At 44.2% G+C, this 18,301-nt stretch overlaps 1 protein-coding gene across 19 annotated transcripts in view; it reads left to right on the top strand.

Moving 5' to 3' along the window:
- TMCC1 (transmembrane and coiled-coil domain family 1) overlaps nucleotides 1–18,301 on the top strand; it is a 153,344-nt gene that overhangs the window by 92,009 nt on the left and 43,034 nt on the right. The window contains exon 1 of one of the 19 annotated variants that reach the window (XM_083795558.1): nucleotides 29–129. The exons of 16 other annotated variants lie outside the window; for them this stretch is intronic. In XM_083795558.1, coding sequence (XP_083651684.1) covers nucleotides 91–129 — 39 coding nt within the window. In that variant the 5' untranslated portion in view covers nucleotides 29–90. Of the gene's footprint in view, nucleotides 1–28; nucleotides 130–17,511; nucleotides 17,803–17,841 lie in introns of those variants that run through there. 2 more of the 19 variants (XM_083795561.1, XM_083795560.1) reach the window with 2 other exon arrangements.

Below are 18,301 nucleotides of genomic sequence, written 5' to 3'. Positions count from 1 at the left end.
GGCGGGGCCGGGGGCGGGGCCGCGGGTGCCCGCGGGGGGCGCGGCCCGGGCTGGGCGCAGCCCCGCGCCCCGGGGCGCTCGGCGCGGACCATGGTGCAGCGCTTCAGCCTCCGCAGGCAGCTCTCCAAGGTGGGGCCCGGCCCGGCCCGGCCGGCGGCGGGGGGCGGCGCCGCCTTTGTTCGGCCGCCGGCGGTGCGGGGCGGTGCGGTGCGGGGCGTGCCGCCGCCGCCTCCTCGGCTCCCGCCGCGGGCACGGCTCCGGCTCCGGCTCCGGCTCCGCTCCGCTCCTCTCCTGTCGCCGCCGGCCCTGGGCTCGGGCTGCAGCTCCCGTCCGGGGGGTCCCGGCACTGCGAGGCGGGCGCGCGGGAGGCGGGTGGTGCCGCGCCGGGGGGCGGCGGTGCTGGGGGCGGCCCGCACCTGCGGCACCGGGGCGCAGCCGGGCCGCCCGCCCCCGGGCTCGGCGCTGTCAGCGCAGCGCTTCGGAACAAAGGGCCGGCCGGGAGCGCGGTCTGCGGCGTGCTGACGGGGGCCCGCGGCGCCGAGGGGCTGCTCGAGGGCAGGGAGCGGTTGGCGCCTGCGGGCCTGCGGCCGTGTCCCGGACCCCGTCCCGGGCGGGCGGCGTGAAAAACGCTCGCACAAAGAAACGGATCCGAGACCAAAACGCGGCTGCGGCTGCGCCTCAGGTGGGAGCGCTGGTCCTGCAGAGCCGCCGCGCGGCCCTGTCCTTGCGGCCAGCCGCTCGCGTTGAGCTGGCTTTGGCTCTGCACGTACGACTTAAGGTGTCGGTCGGACACGTAAATAACACGCTGAGTTCTGATGTTACCTTCAACCCCCTTTTTTTTTTCCCATAGTGTATTTCAGATGCATTTATCGATAATTTGAAGTGCTGTTATCAGCATTTAAAATAGGTCAAAATTCACATCCTGCAGACTGCCTTGGGAAAGGCTATGGTTTTGCACTAAGTTGGTGTCTTATTCGTTTCTGTTTGTTTGAGCATCTGCTCATCTTAAAGAAAACAATACGAACCTTCCAAAGGAGCATGGAAAAGGGAAACCTGCGTCTTTTAGCAATTTACCTTCTTCCGTGCAGAGCAGAAGTCCGCGCAGGCGCTGCAGAGTTTTACCAAGACTGTTCCGAGGGGATGATCTGGTTGGTGTTACCCTCTGTTGGTATGGGGCAGCTCAAATACTTTTGAATGAACTCTTTTGGATAACTCATTTTTAATTCTGGTTTACCTGGGGCGAGCAGTGTGATTTGGGAAGATGTTTACACTGATTTTTACTCTAGGAGAACTGCTTCTGATTTGATTTTCCAGCTCAGTCTCCTCAATTGTGCCTTGCACTGACTTAACCCTGGTTATGCCAAGCCTGCTCGGATTTTTTTTTCTGGAATGGGGAGTTGTTTGATGGTTCATTTCATGTTAGCTGCTCTAGGTCTTGGTACTTAAATAGCAAAATAAAAAATCTAGTTGTATCAATAAATGATCAAAACAGATTGTGTTTTATCTGGATTTGGATGTAGGATAAGAACTCCATCCGCTTGTCTCCTCGCTGTAGGGTGGGATTGGTAAAGTCACTTGTGCTTGAGGCTTTGGGGGAAGAGTAGAAAGTGGCCATTATAAAGCACTCTGTCTTCTCTCGTATGGAAACAATAGAAAAGACATAGAATTTTGCTAATCTGTTTATCAGCCAAAACGTTAATGACTGCCAGTCTACATAAAATAAAGTAGCGCTTTATTAGTATTTATGATACAAAAGTCTTGACTCCTTGGATGTTAGCTAACACTTAAGATTTGGCACATGTCTACAAAAGGCCTGGAGCACCTGCTACCAGGGTGTATTCACTTCTTGGATAAAACAGGAGGTTATTAAATAGTGCGTGTACGTAACACGGTCAAGGTCAAAATCCCAGTGTCTAGCTGTATTTAATGGTGGATGTTTCAAATGCAATGTGACTAAGCTGAAAAATGCTGTCACCAGCGCACGTAAAACTTTAGCAAAGAAACCGTGGGACTTAATGCAGGAAGGAAAAATAAGGTCTCATGATGCAAGGTTTAGCCTCAAATAGCTGGTTTCACTTTCCAACATGACTATTTGCACTGCATGGCTTTGATCAAATCCTTTAAGCTCTCTGAGTCTCTGTCTTCTTTCTATGAGTGATGTTAATGCCTTTCTTATTTACATAATGGTTGTCAACTTCTGAAATACCGTTCTGGGGAGAGCTACATAAGCACTTAACCTTATACTAACTTATGAAATGTTTGCATTTGAGAACCTAAATGTGTCAGCAATTTCAGAAAGTTTTACACAGACCTATCTTAAAGTGTTACTACTTATTTCACATATGCCAAATCAGCATTTAGTATTTGTGTGTGATTGCATGGTTTCTGTGTTAGTTTGCCAGCTTAAACATCTGTAACTGTTAAAACTTGGAGCCATAAATTACTGCACCTTTATTGTTAAGATGTAAGACAAAATACTTGATGGCTTTCAGTTTGGTTCAACAAGTACCTTCCCGAGTCCAAACTCAGCTTGTTCACTTTGTTTCCTTTGTTTTCCCTCAGTATCAGGAGTGTCTTCCAAGTGTTTTGGTTCCCACCACTCTCCATCTTAGACTGTTTAGAAATCCTTGGAGGGCCTGCAATTACCCAGCACCTCAAGAAGTTCTGCTGCTTTGTTATAGTTCAGTTGGGGAATTCCCTCACTCCTGGAGTGATAGTACAAAATTGTATCCAACTTCTACTCAGCTTGATTTTGTCCAGATGTTTTAGCTGCATTTATGAAAGTAAAAAAGTGAAACAAAACTTCCTTGAATACAGTTCAATTTTCTAAGTTAAAAAGCATACCCTTTCTTTTAAAGGCCTGCTTTCGCAGAAAAGATTTAGGTGAGCCAAATAGCGCTTTCGTATATGGCTGAAGTTTTGACTAGAAAAGGCCAGGTCCAAGTTAAAGGAAGAAAAGGCCATGGAAAAAAAAAAAAGTGTTTCTTGTGAACTGCAATGATACTCAATTCATGTAACCAGCCTGTTAAATGTTGTTAAAAAGCTGTAGACTGGACTGTTTAGCTCTTAAGTACTAAACTGGTTTATAAGCATCTGTCCTGGTTCCAGTCAGGACAGAGTTAAGTAGCTCATAGTAGCTGGTAGGGTGCTATGTTTTGGATTAGGATGAGAAGAGCGCTGATAACATGCTGATGTTTTAATTGTTGCAGAGCAGTGTTTACACCAGGCCAAGGACTTTTCGGCTTCTTGCTCTGTCCTGCCAGCGAGCAGGCTGGGGGTGCAGCAGGAGCTGGGAGGGGACAGACCCAGGACAGCTGACCCAAACTGGCCAAAGGGGTATTCCATACCATCTGGCGTCATGCTAAACAATATATAGGGGTGGCTGGCCGGGGTGGGGCGCCGGCTGCTCGGGAATAGGCTGGGCATCGGTCAGCGGGTGGTGAGCAATTGCATTGTGCATCACTTGTTTTCTTACACATTATTATTGTTAATACTATTACCATTATCACTATTATTATTATTATTGTTATTATTATTTTCCTGTCTTAATAAACTGTCTTTATCTCAACTCACAGGCTTCACTTTCCCGTTTCTCTCCCCCATCCCAGAGAGGGAGGGGGGAGGGTGAGCGAACGGCTGTGTGGTGTTTAGCTGCCAGCCGGGTTAAACCACAACAGCATCTGAACTATGCGCTAATGTGCATTGAGTTTATTTTTGGGAGAGGAACTTCAGTGGACTGTGCCTAAACAGGGTTGGAGAGCTCACTCCAAGGTAAGAGTGTATGAATTTGCTGTTGTGTAGACAGTGTAGTCTGCACACCTTGTCATTCACATAGGGAAAGTATCTTCCAAGAGTGCTTTGTTGGCTTTATGCGAGTCCCTCTTTTGCATCAAATTTGGTCTTGGGAGAATATGACCAAAGACTTGATGTCATACCCCAGATGGGTTGCTCTTCTTCCAGCTCTGATCATTAGCCAGTGTTGGTGGATCACTTCCCATATTCCCTATGGTACCGATCTCTTATTTTTGTGGGTATAATCAATGGGAATCTTTATCCACATATAGAAATGATATGGTAAAGATGAATGTTTTACAGAGTAGATTTTTTTAGCAACCTAAATTTCCTGTAAACGGACATGGGCTAATACAGAATATTAAAACAAATAGCCCCTTAATACTCTGTCCCTTACACTGTCACCTAAAGACATTCTCACGCAGACTCATGAAGCTTAGGATCCAAGAATTGTTTGTCACAGAATAAAACAGTCTTTGCTAAGTTCTGTGGATTTCCAGAGCATAACACTTGAATTGTTTGTGCCTCTATCCTCCTTTCTTGTGCGTCTGCTTCTGGCTGGAAAAGGGAAAGTCCTTAAAGAAGCTCGTAATGTAGAAATAAATTACTCGGTCGTTTCTTGAGTCAGTAAAACAGCTACCCAGGAAGGTAATAGCAGAGTTACCTCGTACTCCTGAGCTGAGGAGCCAGTTGTTTGCAGCGGCTCCCCATCTACCAGTGTGCTGGATGAAGAAACACACGTATTGTTAAGATCTACTATCAAAGGTTCTCAGCTCTGAAGAATATTTTCCTATCTGAAGTAAGCTCATTTTTACAGCAGCATGTTTTATTTGTAAGACCTTGCCAAACATACAGAAATAGCAGTCTGTGCTAACCAGTTTTATCAGAGCAGAGCTCTCCTGATATCAAATATTCAAAGCAGAAATTTCATTTATCAAAGATATGGTGCTGATTCCACTTTCATAGCTAAAAAGGTCAAGAGATAGATACTTCTGTTTGGCCCGCTGATTTTTACAACATAAAAGCATCAAAAATTCTCTCTGTGTTCAGAATGCACGTTTGTGATTAAAATATATAAAATAATAGGTCTCACGGAGTTCTCAGTGAAACTGTTAATTGAGCTGATACCAGTATAGTTTAGAGTAGCATGGCAAGAGTCAGAAGTAAAAGGAGAATTTGGAAATTTGGTGCATTTCAACCTTATTCTCATGTTCAATAGAAGAGCAGACCAACAGTTTTCCTGGGGCTCTTCAAACTCTGCACTTTAAACAGAACTGAAGTAATGTTGCTGTACCTATTGCTGAGCAAAGCCAGCTGGACAGTTCACTCTAACGGGACCTTAATGGGGTAGAAATGCAGTTTACTACATCCACTGCTCTGTGGTAGAATGCCTTTAGATTTTCGGTAGATTACCTTCTTCTTGTGGTTAGATCCCCCAAATCCAAGCCATTTGGGGGATCCCCATGTACTACTCACCACATTTTTGAGCTTTGAGTCTTTCCTGCAGAAATGCTCTGTAAGGTTTACTGGACGGAAGGCTTCTCTAAATAAAGCCGAGAGGCAGCGGGATGTAGCTAAGTCTGCAAGTGTTGTTAGCTGTGCAGGTGTTGAAAGAGTACTGCCAATAATAAGAAACAGCCATGAACTTTTCTAGGTGAGATGGGGCCCTTGAGAAGAGAATGAGCTTCCAGTGCATGATCTTGTTCCTAGAAATGCGTGGAGAGATGTTACAGACATGTTTTTATCATCTTACAAAGGAAAATGAGCTTGTGACCCTCTGTTTAAAGAAGCAAAAGTAACAGGTTTTGTGAGGAGTTTGTCCTGTCTCAGTGCGACAGCTTCATGAATGCCGTGACGGTGCAAAAGTAAAAGAGATTTGAAGCATCTTCCCAGATCTCGATGTTGTTAATTAATGGGGAATGTAAGCCTGTATCTGTGGAGATGTTAGAGGTAGGAACAGAGATTTTTCTTCACGAAAAAACATTACAAATAATCCAAACAATTACCCATATACGTGCCAGCTAGGGGTCTGGTAAATTGCATGTGATGGCTCCTTGCCAAATAGACTTACAATGTTCAAGGATGTAAACACAGTCTACAGATGGAACACAGCTTACATAAATGAATATTTTCTTTTAATAATAAAATTCCACTGCTCATGGCAGTTTGCTTTGCAATATCATCATACTTTCTAATAGGTGCTTACATGGGGCTGGATAACAATAACAATTGGAATTTCCTACCAGCAGTGATCAAAGGAAGCATTAAAAGTGTTGGCATCTTTACTCTGAATAAGTTACCGTTAGGGGTCCTTTGTAGAACTTGAAGCTCATGCAGTATTTGCTCATCTCCTCACAGTTTCCCATGCTAAGTCAGCCAGTATTTCTTCACAGGCGGAGAATAGTTTGCTCTCATTTTGTAAATCTTTCTATTTTGTATATTTTCTGTATATTGTCTATTTTGTGACAGTCAGTGATAAAAATGCATATGTAAACTAGTCCTTTTCAGAAAAGCTTTTCTCGCTGGAAGAAGGCCTTAGAAGTTCAGGGAAAACAAAATAACAGGAGCAAGGGAAATTGAGTGAACTTTTTAGTATTTATGTGACATCCAGTTTAGGACTCCCTGTCTTGACAAGGGATGTGACGATGGCCTCCAAAGTGATTCTTACCAAAGATGAACTGTACACGCTGGTGAGTAGAGAAAGGATGGTAGAGGTGTCCTGCTGAGGATTTGGGTGTTTCAGTGATGGGGTGCACCTGTTCAGTACATCAAGTTTGCTCAGTTTTCCCAAAGCTGCTCCTCTGAGATGGCCACATTTAGTGCAGGTGAGCTGGTTGTTGCAGTCCTGTTTGCACCGGGCCATCACTTCATTGTATCACACGTCCGCAAGTGGCGCCTGAGCACCTGAATCGCCTAATAAGAGTGTAAGTATCTTTTCACACCGCTAATTTCATATTTTGGGCTACATGTAAGATAAATTGACAGATGATAAGGCTCCTCCTTGAGTTATCCGTCCACTAAACTGGCTTTTGTCTTTTGAGCTGTAATTCAAAATAAGCACAGCTTTTGCTTCAAGAAGAGACGGATGAGAAAGCAGGTCTCTGGCGCTCTCGGTTTATAGAAGAGCTGACCCTGGGTCCGTTTCCCACCCCTGCTCACATCCTACTCTCCTCGCCATGCAGCGTGCTGGGCGCTCCCCAGTGCTGGAGCTGATCCTGCAGGAGCGGCCAGGGCCATGGGGAGCGCTTGGGCACCAGCAGAAGCCTGCTCGAGAGCATACACTGACACTTGCAGTCATAAGAAGGTTAGCAGCCAAGCATTCCCAGGAAAATGGTCAAAAGCTTTCATAGCTCAGAATAAATAATACGTTAGAGTTTCCGTTCTGTTTGACAAACTGAAGGGAGTCCAGCGTGCCAAAGTAACTCTTCCTCAAGCTGTCAAAATGCTGTTTTTAGTAAGAAGCTGAGGATGTTTCTTTCTTACGAATATCTGCTGAACTGTAGATTACATGGTTTACAACTGTCTGAGAATGCAGCGTTGCTTCTGAGCTGCTGGGTCTCAGTAAATCTGTTGGAGCATCTGTCTGAATCAGAGTTCGGCTAAAAACTGAAATTCTTCTCCACAACAGTTTCCTTGTCCCTTCTCAGACCCCTTACTAAATAAAACATACGTGGGAAAAACAAACAGATGGTGCAGTGGGCAGGCTGTGCGCCATGGGCTGAAGCACAGAGCTAACCCAGGCGGGGCTGCCGCTGGGGTGTTTCTGGCAGGCGTCGGTACCTCTGGGGCAGGGGGGCTGCTCGTTTGTTCCGTTTCTGTTTTTAAATTTCAGTTACGAGAATATAAACAGATGATAGAACAGGCTGTTTTCCTGGCTACTGGGTTGTAGATGTCCCTCTTATCCCATCAGCCGTCTTTAAGGCAACTGTAATTACTGGACAACCTGTTATTTTGGTGTAAAACTACATAGTCTCTACCACGTTTTTAGCTGTTAATATTTTGTCTTTTTTGTCTTTTGGACACAGAAATTAATTAGTTTGAAAATGTAGTCTGAGTTCCAGGACGCTTTGAACGACATTGACAGAAAAAAATAGAGAAGCAAGCGGGTTTTTTTGTTTGTTTTGTTTTGTTTTGTTTAGCTTAAGATGCAATTTGGATGCCACTGAGATCAACTGTTATTTGAATCAGGAATTCAGCTTAGAAAAAATTCCCATCTGCACATTAATAATTAATTCCCACAGCACATTAACTTCATTTTCTACATTTCTCCATCTACGCTGGTGTGACAAACTTGCTGCAGGCTGCGGCACCATCTGCGGGGCCTTGGTTGCCCACGGGTGCGTGCCGGGCAGCAGGCTGAGCCGCTGAGCTGCCGGCCCGGTTGCCTCGACGCCCTGCCTGAGGGAGGGGCGGAATCGAGTTGGTCTCCAGGGAGGGCACTGGCACGTTTCTGTTACAAAGCGCGACTTTTGAAAAATACTACAGTCCCTCAAGCAAGGTGGAGACAAAAATACAGCATATGCTGGTGGGCATCTAACTTACCCCAGCCCGCTTCCCCTCGTGCCAGTTTGCTTTGTCCCTGGATTTCTTTCCCAGGGAACCAAGGAGCTCGTGGCTAGTACTGAGGACACCTTGCTCCCAGAGGTGCTGCTGGCGCGAGCGCTCTCGGCCTTCTCCGGGCTCGGCCCCTGCCGCAGACGCTGCGTGGGCATGGCGTGAGGCCGCGGCCTGCGCTGGGGAGGGAAGGGCCTCCTTGTACTGCGGCGCCGGGCAGCTGTAGCCAGACCTTGCTCTGGCTGCCTTGCAGGTGGCAAAGTGCGGCCGCAAATGAGCGTGGTCTTTCCTCTGCCCCTGCGCCAAGCGTACAGAGAAAAAGTAGAAGCGCCGTGCTCGCTGTCCTGTGCGGGAAGGGAAGCTGGAGGAGGGAGGGCAAAAGAAAAGGGTTGGTAAAGAAGCCAGAAGAGGCCTAGCAGAAATACAATGTGGGTAGACATTACGTAGTCACATGTGGTAACTGCCAACAGAAATTAACCTGTTAAAATCTCCGGAACAGACTGGAACTGCCGTAGGGATGTTGGAGTAGGTCAGTGGACACACATTTCCAACCTTCTGGAAATCAGATGTGGTTGAAGCTACAAACTGTGAAGCTGCAGCTCATGGGTTCTGTGCCTCTGTGATCTTGAGCAAATGGCTTTAATCTGCTGTTCCTCAGTTTTGCTATCTGGAAGACCAACCAAACCCACATGCAGATTCCCCTACCACTGCTGCTCCTTCTGAACAGTATCCAGCTAAGAAGCTCCATGTGGGCTGCAGCTTGTTTTTGTACGCTCTTGGAATTGCAAGCTAATGTGAGTATGGCTCAGACACAATCTGAGCAAGACTTTGTATTCATAACATTTAGATGAATACCTTGCTGCCTCTTCCATTTCCAAGAGCAAAAAAAAAAGTCACTGTTGATGTTACATGTTGAACTGCTTTTTCACAGTGGTACCTTGACTGTTAAACACGAGTTCTCTGGTGGTCTTTGTGCCGCCTTTGCCATGTAACTTCTGAAGCAGTCCTCTTTGAAGAGAACGTGTATGCTAAGTGACTTTTGAATGACTAACAGGCAAATCCACTTCAGCGTTGCTGTTAGCATTAATGCAGTCGATTGAAACATCCCGGAGCTTTGAAAGAGTAAAGGTCTTGCATGGGTCACACGTGATCCCTATCTGCAGTGTGGGAGTACAGTGACACTCAGATACAGGACTTTTTCTTTTCTTCCTTTTAGCCTATGAATAGAGGATTTTTTTAGCAGGGGAAAATGAGACCAGGGCACCCACCTATACACTGATAGCTACGCTTGCCATTACAGTTTCTAGGAAATTCCTTGTAGTATTAATGTGTCTTACTGCTAGGCAAGGTTAGTGGTTTTCTTCCCGCCCTGTGGTATGTCTCACTCTCCGTTTCTCCTTCCCTTTCCCTCTCTGCTGAAAGTTACTTGTAGTTGGACACATCCTGTTTAAAAAGAAAACAAGAAACGTAGTTGGAAGAGGAGGAATAGTAATGGGTTTATGGGTTTAAATCATGCTGATTTTTAACATAACCAAATGCATGCTTAAGTGCATTTTTTTAATGCATCTTGACACTCAGAATAGCAAAACATAAACTTCAGGGTGCATCCCCTCTGTATGTTGTTATCCTAACTCTTGGATTGTTGGAAGCAATATGGAACCATGGAGGTCTGAGCTAATCTACTGTAATTTGAAAGTAATTAATTGTTTATTTATGCTTAAGTATGCTTATTTAGCACATGTATTGAAATTCTCTGAGCTCTTCTGCCCACCAAAGAGAAGATAGGGTATTAAGTGCTCTAGCCTGTAACAAGGAAAAGGAGTTGATAAATGGACTTCCAAATACGTGCTTTGTCTAGCACTTTGGTCCATACCAAGAAAAGTCATGATGTGCTAGTATCTGGGCAATTTAGACTAAAGATAGATAACTCAGGACTGTATTATGTCTCATATTACTGTGCTTAATATTCATAAAATTCAATATACACTTTACTGATGTTTACACACGCACAAAAAAAAATAATCTCCTCTTTGAGATTCTACAGTATCAGAGTAGCCAAACCAAGAGCACAAACAGTGGCTCCCCAAAAGTTTTTACCAATAGTTTTTTGGGTATCCCAAACATCGAACCTAAGATAATAGACATACAGATCATCTCATTTCCTCACTGAACTGGAGGAACTGGTGGAACTTGGTACTGCTGCTCCGAAGTGTAGAAAAGGGACCTTACTCCAGATGTCACTGGAGAGTCTTTAGTTAAACTTTGAAATTTATTCTTTCAGAATCCTTTTGTCTGGCAAAATAATTATACCTTGTGTAAGTAAAAATTGCAGTTCAAAGGGTGAAATTGTTGTAGATTCGTACATAGTATGAGTGTGAAAACCAATGGGCAGCCGTTTGCAGTCACACCCACCTTGTCTTTCTCTGATAACCCCGCTGTGATAGGTTCATGCTACAAATAGTTCTCTGCAGTGTTTGTTTCTTTGCTATCTAAAGAAATGACCTCAGTTAGCATGAATTTGCACCTGAAGAATACACTTTAAATGTCATGAAGTAGCTGTCTGTGGCAGTTTCTTGGAATGGGTCAGCTCCTGTTCCTGTTGCTACAATCCTTTGCACTTCAGGTCCTCTACTGGCTGCAGAGAGAGCTGTTGTAACGCAATGTCCTCATCATCTGAGCTGGAAATCTTCCCTCCCTCATGCCTCAGAAAACATTGGATATGTTGGGCAAGAGAGACTGAAGAAGAATTCTCAGTTGTCCACCACCAATAGCATGCTTTCATAACTTCAGCAGTCTCTTCCCTTGGTGTTTTTCTCTGTGGCTGTTGGGCTCAGCTGCCTTCCAGAGTAGTAGTTAATGAGACAGATTAGCATCCTAATGTGTTTTGGAGAGGTGTAGTTATTTCCTTATTTTTCTTCATCATTTCAAGCCCAAACTCTCTTTCTGCCTTCTCTCTCCCATAGCAATACTTTGAGGTATTGTTCCTTTTCTGGTACTATTTGATTACATATTCCAGATAGTATTTAACAGAGCCTTGTGCCATTTAGACCAGTATTTCATCTTCCAGTTCTATTGCTTTCTTATTTTGCAGTAATCAAGCTTATCTGAAATGTTTAAAGAGAGAGAGATTTTAAAATTAGAAAGTTCAAAATTAGAATTGTTAACAAACTGAGTGAGAAGAACATTAGTCTCTTCTGCTGTTCTGGTACGAACAGAGCAGGCTTGTATCTTGTAATGTTTGTCTTCAGTCATTAGTATAATCTATTTAGGGAAAGAGTTATAACTCCTGTGGTAGCTTGGGATGATTCACTATTCTGGCATTTAATTTAAAAAGACAAACACATTTTTGGATGCTCCAGTGCATGCACCGTCTCCTGCCAATGTCTAGTTCAGTCTATGCCTGCACTGTATGCTACACTTGTGTGTAGGGGAAGTAGAAGCCCACGCAAACTTGCCTTGGTTAGACAGCTTCACACGAGTGAGTGAAATGATTATATCCATTTTGAAGTGCAAAGCTTGATATGAAAACCTGACTTTAAAGTAACTTATTTTTTGTTCTGCTGTGTTTCTCTAGTAGTTCTTTAGGAGTAGATGCACTGTCGTACTCTGAGTGTTGCTGTTACTCAGGCTGATGGTTGAGTTGCTGGATGACGTGAGCTCATTTTTTGTTGGGTTTGTTTGTTTGTTTTGTTTTTAAACCTTCTGTGTTAGCTAGGTTAAAATGTGTATATATACTGGTGAAAGTATGGTAGTGGGATGCATTTTAATGTTGCTGTGGTGTTAACTAAGGAAACCTTTGCATTCAGTTACTGTGGACAGTTTGTAGGCCATTTTTTGCTGACATTGATCGTCTGCATCCCTGTTGTTTGCTGAGTTACTTGTGTAATTCACCCTGCTGTCTGGATGCTTGTGGAGCTGGGATCAGGTTCTTGCTGACAGCTGTTCAGGATTGGATTACCAAGGAGATCGTGTGCCCTGGTGGGGATAAGGGAGCTTGGCTCTCCGTGCTCGTGTAGGGGCAGCCTCGCAGCTGGTGCTGGTTCTCACGGGCCCTGGCTACTTGGTTTTGGAAGGAAAATGGCTCTCCTGCTGGTAAAGGACAGAAAATGTAAGGCTGGGGGAAAACTGGGGAGAAGAGACAGACCAAAGTGCCAGCTTATCCACACATATGCAGTCTAGGTGTAGAAGTCAAGGAGCTCTGACCAGTCTGGCATATGATGGACGATTAGTGGAATTGTGCAGCTTTACATGACCAGTGCTTTATTTGGCATGCTTTTATTTTGCTGACTCAGGTGCATTAAACCTGATTGTTCAGGCTGTTGCGTAGTTTCTAGATAACATCTTCATGAATTCTTGTCATATTTTGTCTAATGTACAATTCCTGTTATACTTGAACATTTCTCAAGAGTCATTCTGCTGTTACCTGCTCGTTGCCTGGCCCTTCATTATCAAGTTTTATTGATAGTATTTGTTTCAAGATGTTTTGTTGATCTGACCTTCTAAAGTGTGACCTTTGTCCTTTTTAAAATTATTTATTAATGCTCTATAATTAACCATTTTGGCAAGGTAAGGGGAAATTTTACACATCATTTAACTTCAAAATTTGGAGAGAAAAAGTGTTTAAAATGCTAAGATTTGTTTCAGGTTGTATATGCATACTCTGTATCCTGAAGTTTGGGTGGTTCAGTTTTGCCAGTCAGTGCAAGAACCTGATCCTAGGTCTGTGACCTTCTCAGGGCCTCTCCTGTCAGGACATCTCCCGGGTCAATGCCCTGTGCTGTGTGTGGAAGGGGAGGACGATTCCCAGTGTGGGGACAGAGCAGCATGTTCTCTGCACCGGAATGATGTGAAGGCAGCATTTAGCGATAACACTGCCATTTGGGACTGCCCCGCCTGCAGAAGAGGAGGCTCAGGGAAGGCTCCCCCATGTCTGTGAACACCTGAAGGGAGTTGCGGAGAGGACGGAGCCTGGCTGCGCTCAGCGGTGCCTGGCGCCAGGACAAGGGGCAGTGGGCACAGCCTGCAGCACCAGAGGCTCCACCTGAGCACCAAGAGGCACCGCTGGGCTGGCTGGGTGCCGGAGCCCTGGCACGGGCTGCCCAGAGGCTGCGGGGCCTCCTCCTTGGGGGTCTGAAGTAGCCGCCTGGGCGTGGGCCCGGGCACCTTGCTTGGGGTGGCCATGGTGGGGCAGGGGGGACCAGAGGGACCTCCGCCAGTGTGGGACTTTGTGATTTGCCACCTGAGCAGTCATTTAGTATCTCCTCCAGAGACAAGGTGGGATCACAGGTGAGATGATGCCTATTCTTTACCACTGACATACTGCCATACAATTGAATGTCACAAGCGGCTCCACGAGGAGCTGGTTCACACTGCCTCCAATCTGATGTCACTTTACAACAGAGATTCTTCAGTTCGGTAAGATTGTTTCCTTCATAGTAAATTATGCTGTGTAGACATTATTTGTGCGAGGTCAGAATAATTCCTTGTTGACAAATGATGATCTGGTGGCCTCATTCATTTGGCAGTAGATCCAAAACTGTGTATACTGAAGAATTCAAAAAGCATTCCAAAAGTTACAGAATTGCAGAATCATTGAAGTTGGAAGGGACCTCTGGAAGTTGTTTAGTCCCAAAGCCAGAGCAGCTAAAGCAGGTTGTCCACAACAGCGTCCAGCTGGGTGTTGACTGTAAAATACAAGCAGTGTGCATGAAATGCAGGGTCTATATGACTCTGAAAACATTGCATTTTGCATGTTGCTCTTAAAACTGTATGTATGCCTTTTTTTTTTTTTAAATGTCATTGTACATCAGCTACTAGCTGTCACTCTGTCTAGCCACATTTTTCAGGTTAATGAGGATTACCAGTCTAGAATTTCTTCTGCTTCCTTCTCGGTAAACCTGATTTCTAGATCAAACCACTGGCCTGTTCCAGGAGGTAATTACCTGAAAGATTAGATGGCTTGTGTGTAGTTTATGGTATTGATATCTTGGCAGCCTTGGTGGCGTTTCAACTAGAGGCTTGCTGCACAGTACTATAATTTTTTTTTCTATTACTTTAATTGCTGAAAATTAACAAACAGTATTTATATCACATCGTATAGAAAGGACGTTAAATTACATTAGGTATTTTGTTATGCCATGGAGAAGCAACTCTTAATTATTCAAGTAGCTGAGTAGATATTTCGACTGGAACTCCATCTGTCAATGTAGAAGAAATTACTTGTATTTTTAACAACATGAGGCACTCTTCTGCAATTATTCAGCAGAGTTGCTTCTGAGATGGTATTTTCATGCGCTACTTCTGTCTTCTGGGTGAGGTTTGTGTGATCTTCTGTGTATACTGTTTGTTCTCTTACAACAAAGCTGAGCTGTCTTCAGTTAATCAATGACAGTTTTCATTAAAAATGTGTGGAAAAAACTCCACTCAGGAAGCAGAAAACATCTAGGTGCTTTCAGAAAAGTTTTATTGTCTACTTTGAGGCCAGGTTTTTGAATGAGTTGTTAAGCAGTTAGAGTTGGTACAATTAGTAGGCAGGACTCAGAGTCCTGCTCTTTGGTACATTGCTGCTTTGTTGTACACTGCTGTTTTGTTTGTTTGAGGCTCCTTTTCATAGATGGATGCTTCAGTTTATACAGCTGGAAAATGGAGTTAGTGCTTTTGCTGGAATTTGCTGTGCAACTTCAACTCCTCTTTTAACTCCCAAGCATTAGTCAAAATAAGCTGGGTTGATAAAAAAAATGCTCTGCTTTCACTGTTTAGTTAGCCAGGGTAATTTTACTGAAAAATCAGTGAGTGACTCTGGAAGTGGTTGTGAGCAAAATAAATTAATTCCCATATTAGCAAATTTTGCTTTAGTGCCAGCTCAGGGCTTTGGTTGATTTGGGCATTTTTGGTGTTGTTGAGTGTATTTTTGTTGTTGTTGTTAGTTTTTGTTTTGTTTGGTTCACTGTTGTCATTTTGTTTTCTTTTTCCTTTTCTTTTTTCATAGCACTGCCGTGCAGCCACAAAACCTTTGACTCCCAAAGCATGTGCTGAGGGCATTCGTGCGCATATGCAGCAGCCACAGAGGGCCGAGCAGGGCGTGAGTGCCAGTGGGCAGTGCTTGCAGCCGTCTGGCTGGCCTTGGGGTGCTCTGGTGCAACTCCGTGCAGCTGCTAGTGCTGCTCAGCCAACTGTTTGGAGCAGTAGCCTTACCTGTGGAGGTTGTTATGGCCCAGGTGGGATGTTATCTCATCCGTCTGGGCAGTCATCAATACCAAATACTAGGTAGAGCCTACACTGTAAAATGAGAGTAAGAATGAACTAATGTCTATTGGGATCAGTGCACCAATACAGTAAACCTTAGAAATGTACCAATCTGAGGTATACCAAAGCTTCCATAATGCATTATTACAGATTATCAGAACATGCTTTAAATTTGCCCAGATTGAGACAACTGGAACTTTGATCTATTTTTCTTTTTTAATGAAGCACAGGAAAGGACTCTTCTTAAAGCACATTGAGGGAAAGGAATAATGTGATAATTCTGGAGAATTATAGAATTACCATCATCAATCCCACTGCAGTGGCTTCTGCAAAGGTTCACACTCTTGTCCTGAATTTAGAGCATGCCAGTCCTAAAACTACGTGCTTGCTGAGCAAGAAGATGGGATGAGATTCCCTTTTAAAATGACTGTAGTTACTGATCTGTTGGCAGGGAATGCTATAAGAAAAAAAGGTGTGCTCACTGGCTAAACTTGAAATGTGTTTATCTCCCACTTGTTGTAAACCCAAGTGATGTAACCCTTAAGTCAAAAAAAGGCAAGCTTCTTTTCTGACATTGAGGGGGGAGTGGAAGGAGGAACACTACACTCATTTTTAAGACCATCTTTTGTTGTTATCAATTTTTAAAAATACTTCTGCAGTTCTTGCATCTCTTTCTTTTTTCTTGCACCTATTTCATTTTCCTCTCCTTAAATAAGGGCCTTTACTCATGCTACTTTTTGCAGGGCTGTTCAACGAAAGCAGAAATTGGGTTGGTGGGAATAACTGGTGGATTGACATCTGCGTTTGAATCCTCATAGGCCACTCTTGGAACAGTCTGTAATAGAGCAGACTCTCCTCTAAAATAGGAGCATCATAAACTACTACTAAGTAAATAGTTACTACAAGTCCCAAGAATATCCTAATGTAGATTGTCCATTTTTGTCATCCAAAAAATGACAAGGGAAGTATACAGTATGATATCACTTAAATTTAATATCCACCTCTGCTTTCTTTGAATGAATAAGGTACAGACAACCAAGCTCATTAGCAGCCAACAATAACCCATGTGAAAACATGCCTGGTGAATAAATTAACATTTCTTAAAAGTAGCTGTCTTTTTAAGGTGATGGTAAATGTTGCTGTTTTACTGCGGAGCAGTAATCTGTGGAGGAACTTTGCTCAGTTCTCCTTCCCCAGAAGGATTACTTGTCTTGCTACCTAACTGTCTCCCAAAACATACAGGGTAAGCTTGCTGTGCTTACTCAGAACAAAATAAAAGCCTCATCTTGATATGTTTTCCCCAAAGGGCTCATTCGCACTGTCAGAACTGCTTGGGATCTTTCCTTCCCAAGGCAGGAGGAAGGCTCCCCACACGCGTCTCAGAAGTGCTTCCCTGCCCGTCCCACCAGGCAAGGACGGAGAGCAGATGTATGTGTATTTTAGCCGTGTTTCCAGTTGTTCAGTTCCTTCTACTTTTTTCTGACCATCCCTAACTAACAGGGGAACTGTGTGGATTGCAGCAGCAGGGTGATAGTGTTTCATTTGCCTCTCCTAGGGCCAGGTAAGTCACAAGGCTTCCACACTGTCTTCAAGCATTCAGGTTCAAATTTGTTATCAATTAGCTCTTTAAATTGTAAAAGGAGCCTGAGCAACCTTGTGTTGCAGGTTTCAGATTCTGAGATTACAACTTGCCCAGAATTCTAGGAAAAATTTAAAATATGTCACTCAACAGAGCGGTATTCCTGTTTGAAGGAAGTATAAGGTGTTTTTCTGTTCAAAACTACCTTTTTTTTTTTTTTTAATTAAACTTCTAAGACCATTGTCAGCTACATGTATTTTCCTTTTTGGTTTTGCTGTTTTTCAGAGAGCAAGACTCACTTCAGATGTGTTCCTGACGGGGTCAGTGGTGAAGTATTTTTAGCAGGCTCAGTAACTCTTCTGCAGTGCATTCATGCCTCACTTGCTTGGAGTTGCTGTTGCTTTCTCAAACATGCATTCAGGGCTTCTGCCAACACACCCAGGGTACTGCTGCTTCATATTACAAGATCCTGCTTTGTCAGGGCAGAATTCAGCCTAGCAGGGCTGGAGCCAGTCTCTGCTAGCATAACTGCGGTACAGCATGTTCAGCCGGCGGAGCGGTGCTGGGGTTAGACTGCATGCTTCCTTCGCTTCGCACCCAGCATGGAGGGCTCGCTGCCTGCCTCAGAAAGAGTACGTCTTGGGGCTTTCCTCCTTTCTTGGGTGTTGGTGGTATCAGAGCTGTGAATATGGCTAGTTTGGTAGGTAGAGCCCTGGGTCATCAGTGAGTGCCTATGTTCAGCGTTTTTGGTAGTTGCTGCTGCTGGAGTTTGCTTTTTAAAATTCATTTCACTAGCTGCTGACTATTGCAACACTGGAGGAATGAAATCAAGTGTCTTCTGTCTGTCCTCTTGTGATACTGTATTCTTTTTTTTTCTCTGCTGTTGCTCTGTAGTAAGCAATGTTTGCTTCCTAGCTTGGGCTTGGTATTAAAGCAAGGAAAACTGTTTGCACTGCTGATGTGCTGTTTAAATATTTGTTCTGTTCTTACTGGGTGGGTGAAGATTTCATGTTGGGAGATTCCCCATGAACGCAAAGAAGCTGCAGTTTGAATGGTTTCATGATTAGAAGAGATTATTAAGACGAGAAGTCCATGTCATTTGAGCCTGTGGTTAGAGCTTTTCCAGTTATG

Source organism: Anser anser (genome assembly GCF_964211835.1).
Source record: "Anser anser genome assembly, chromosome: 12".
NCBI classification, from domain to species: Eukaryota; Metazoa; Chordata; class Aves; order Anseriformes; family Anatidae; genus Anser; species Anser anser.
This window is presented reverse-complemented; position numbering and strand designations above follow the sequence as displayed.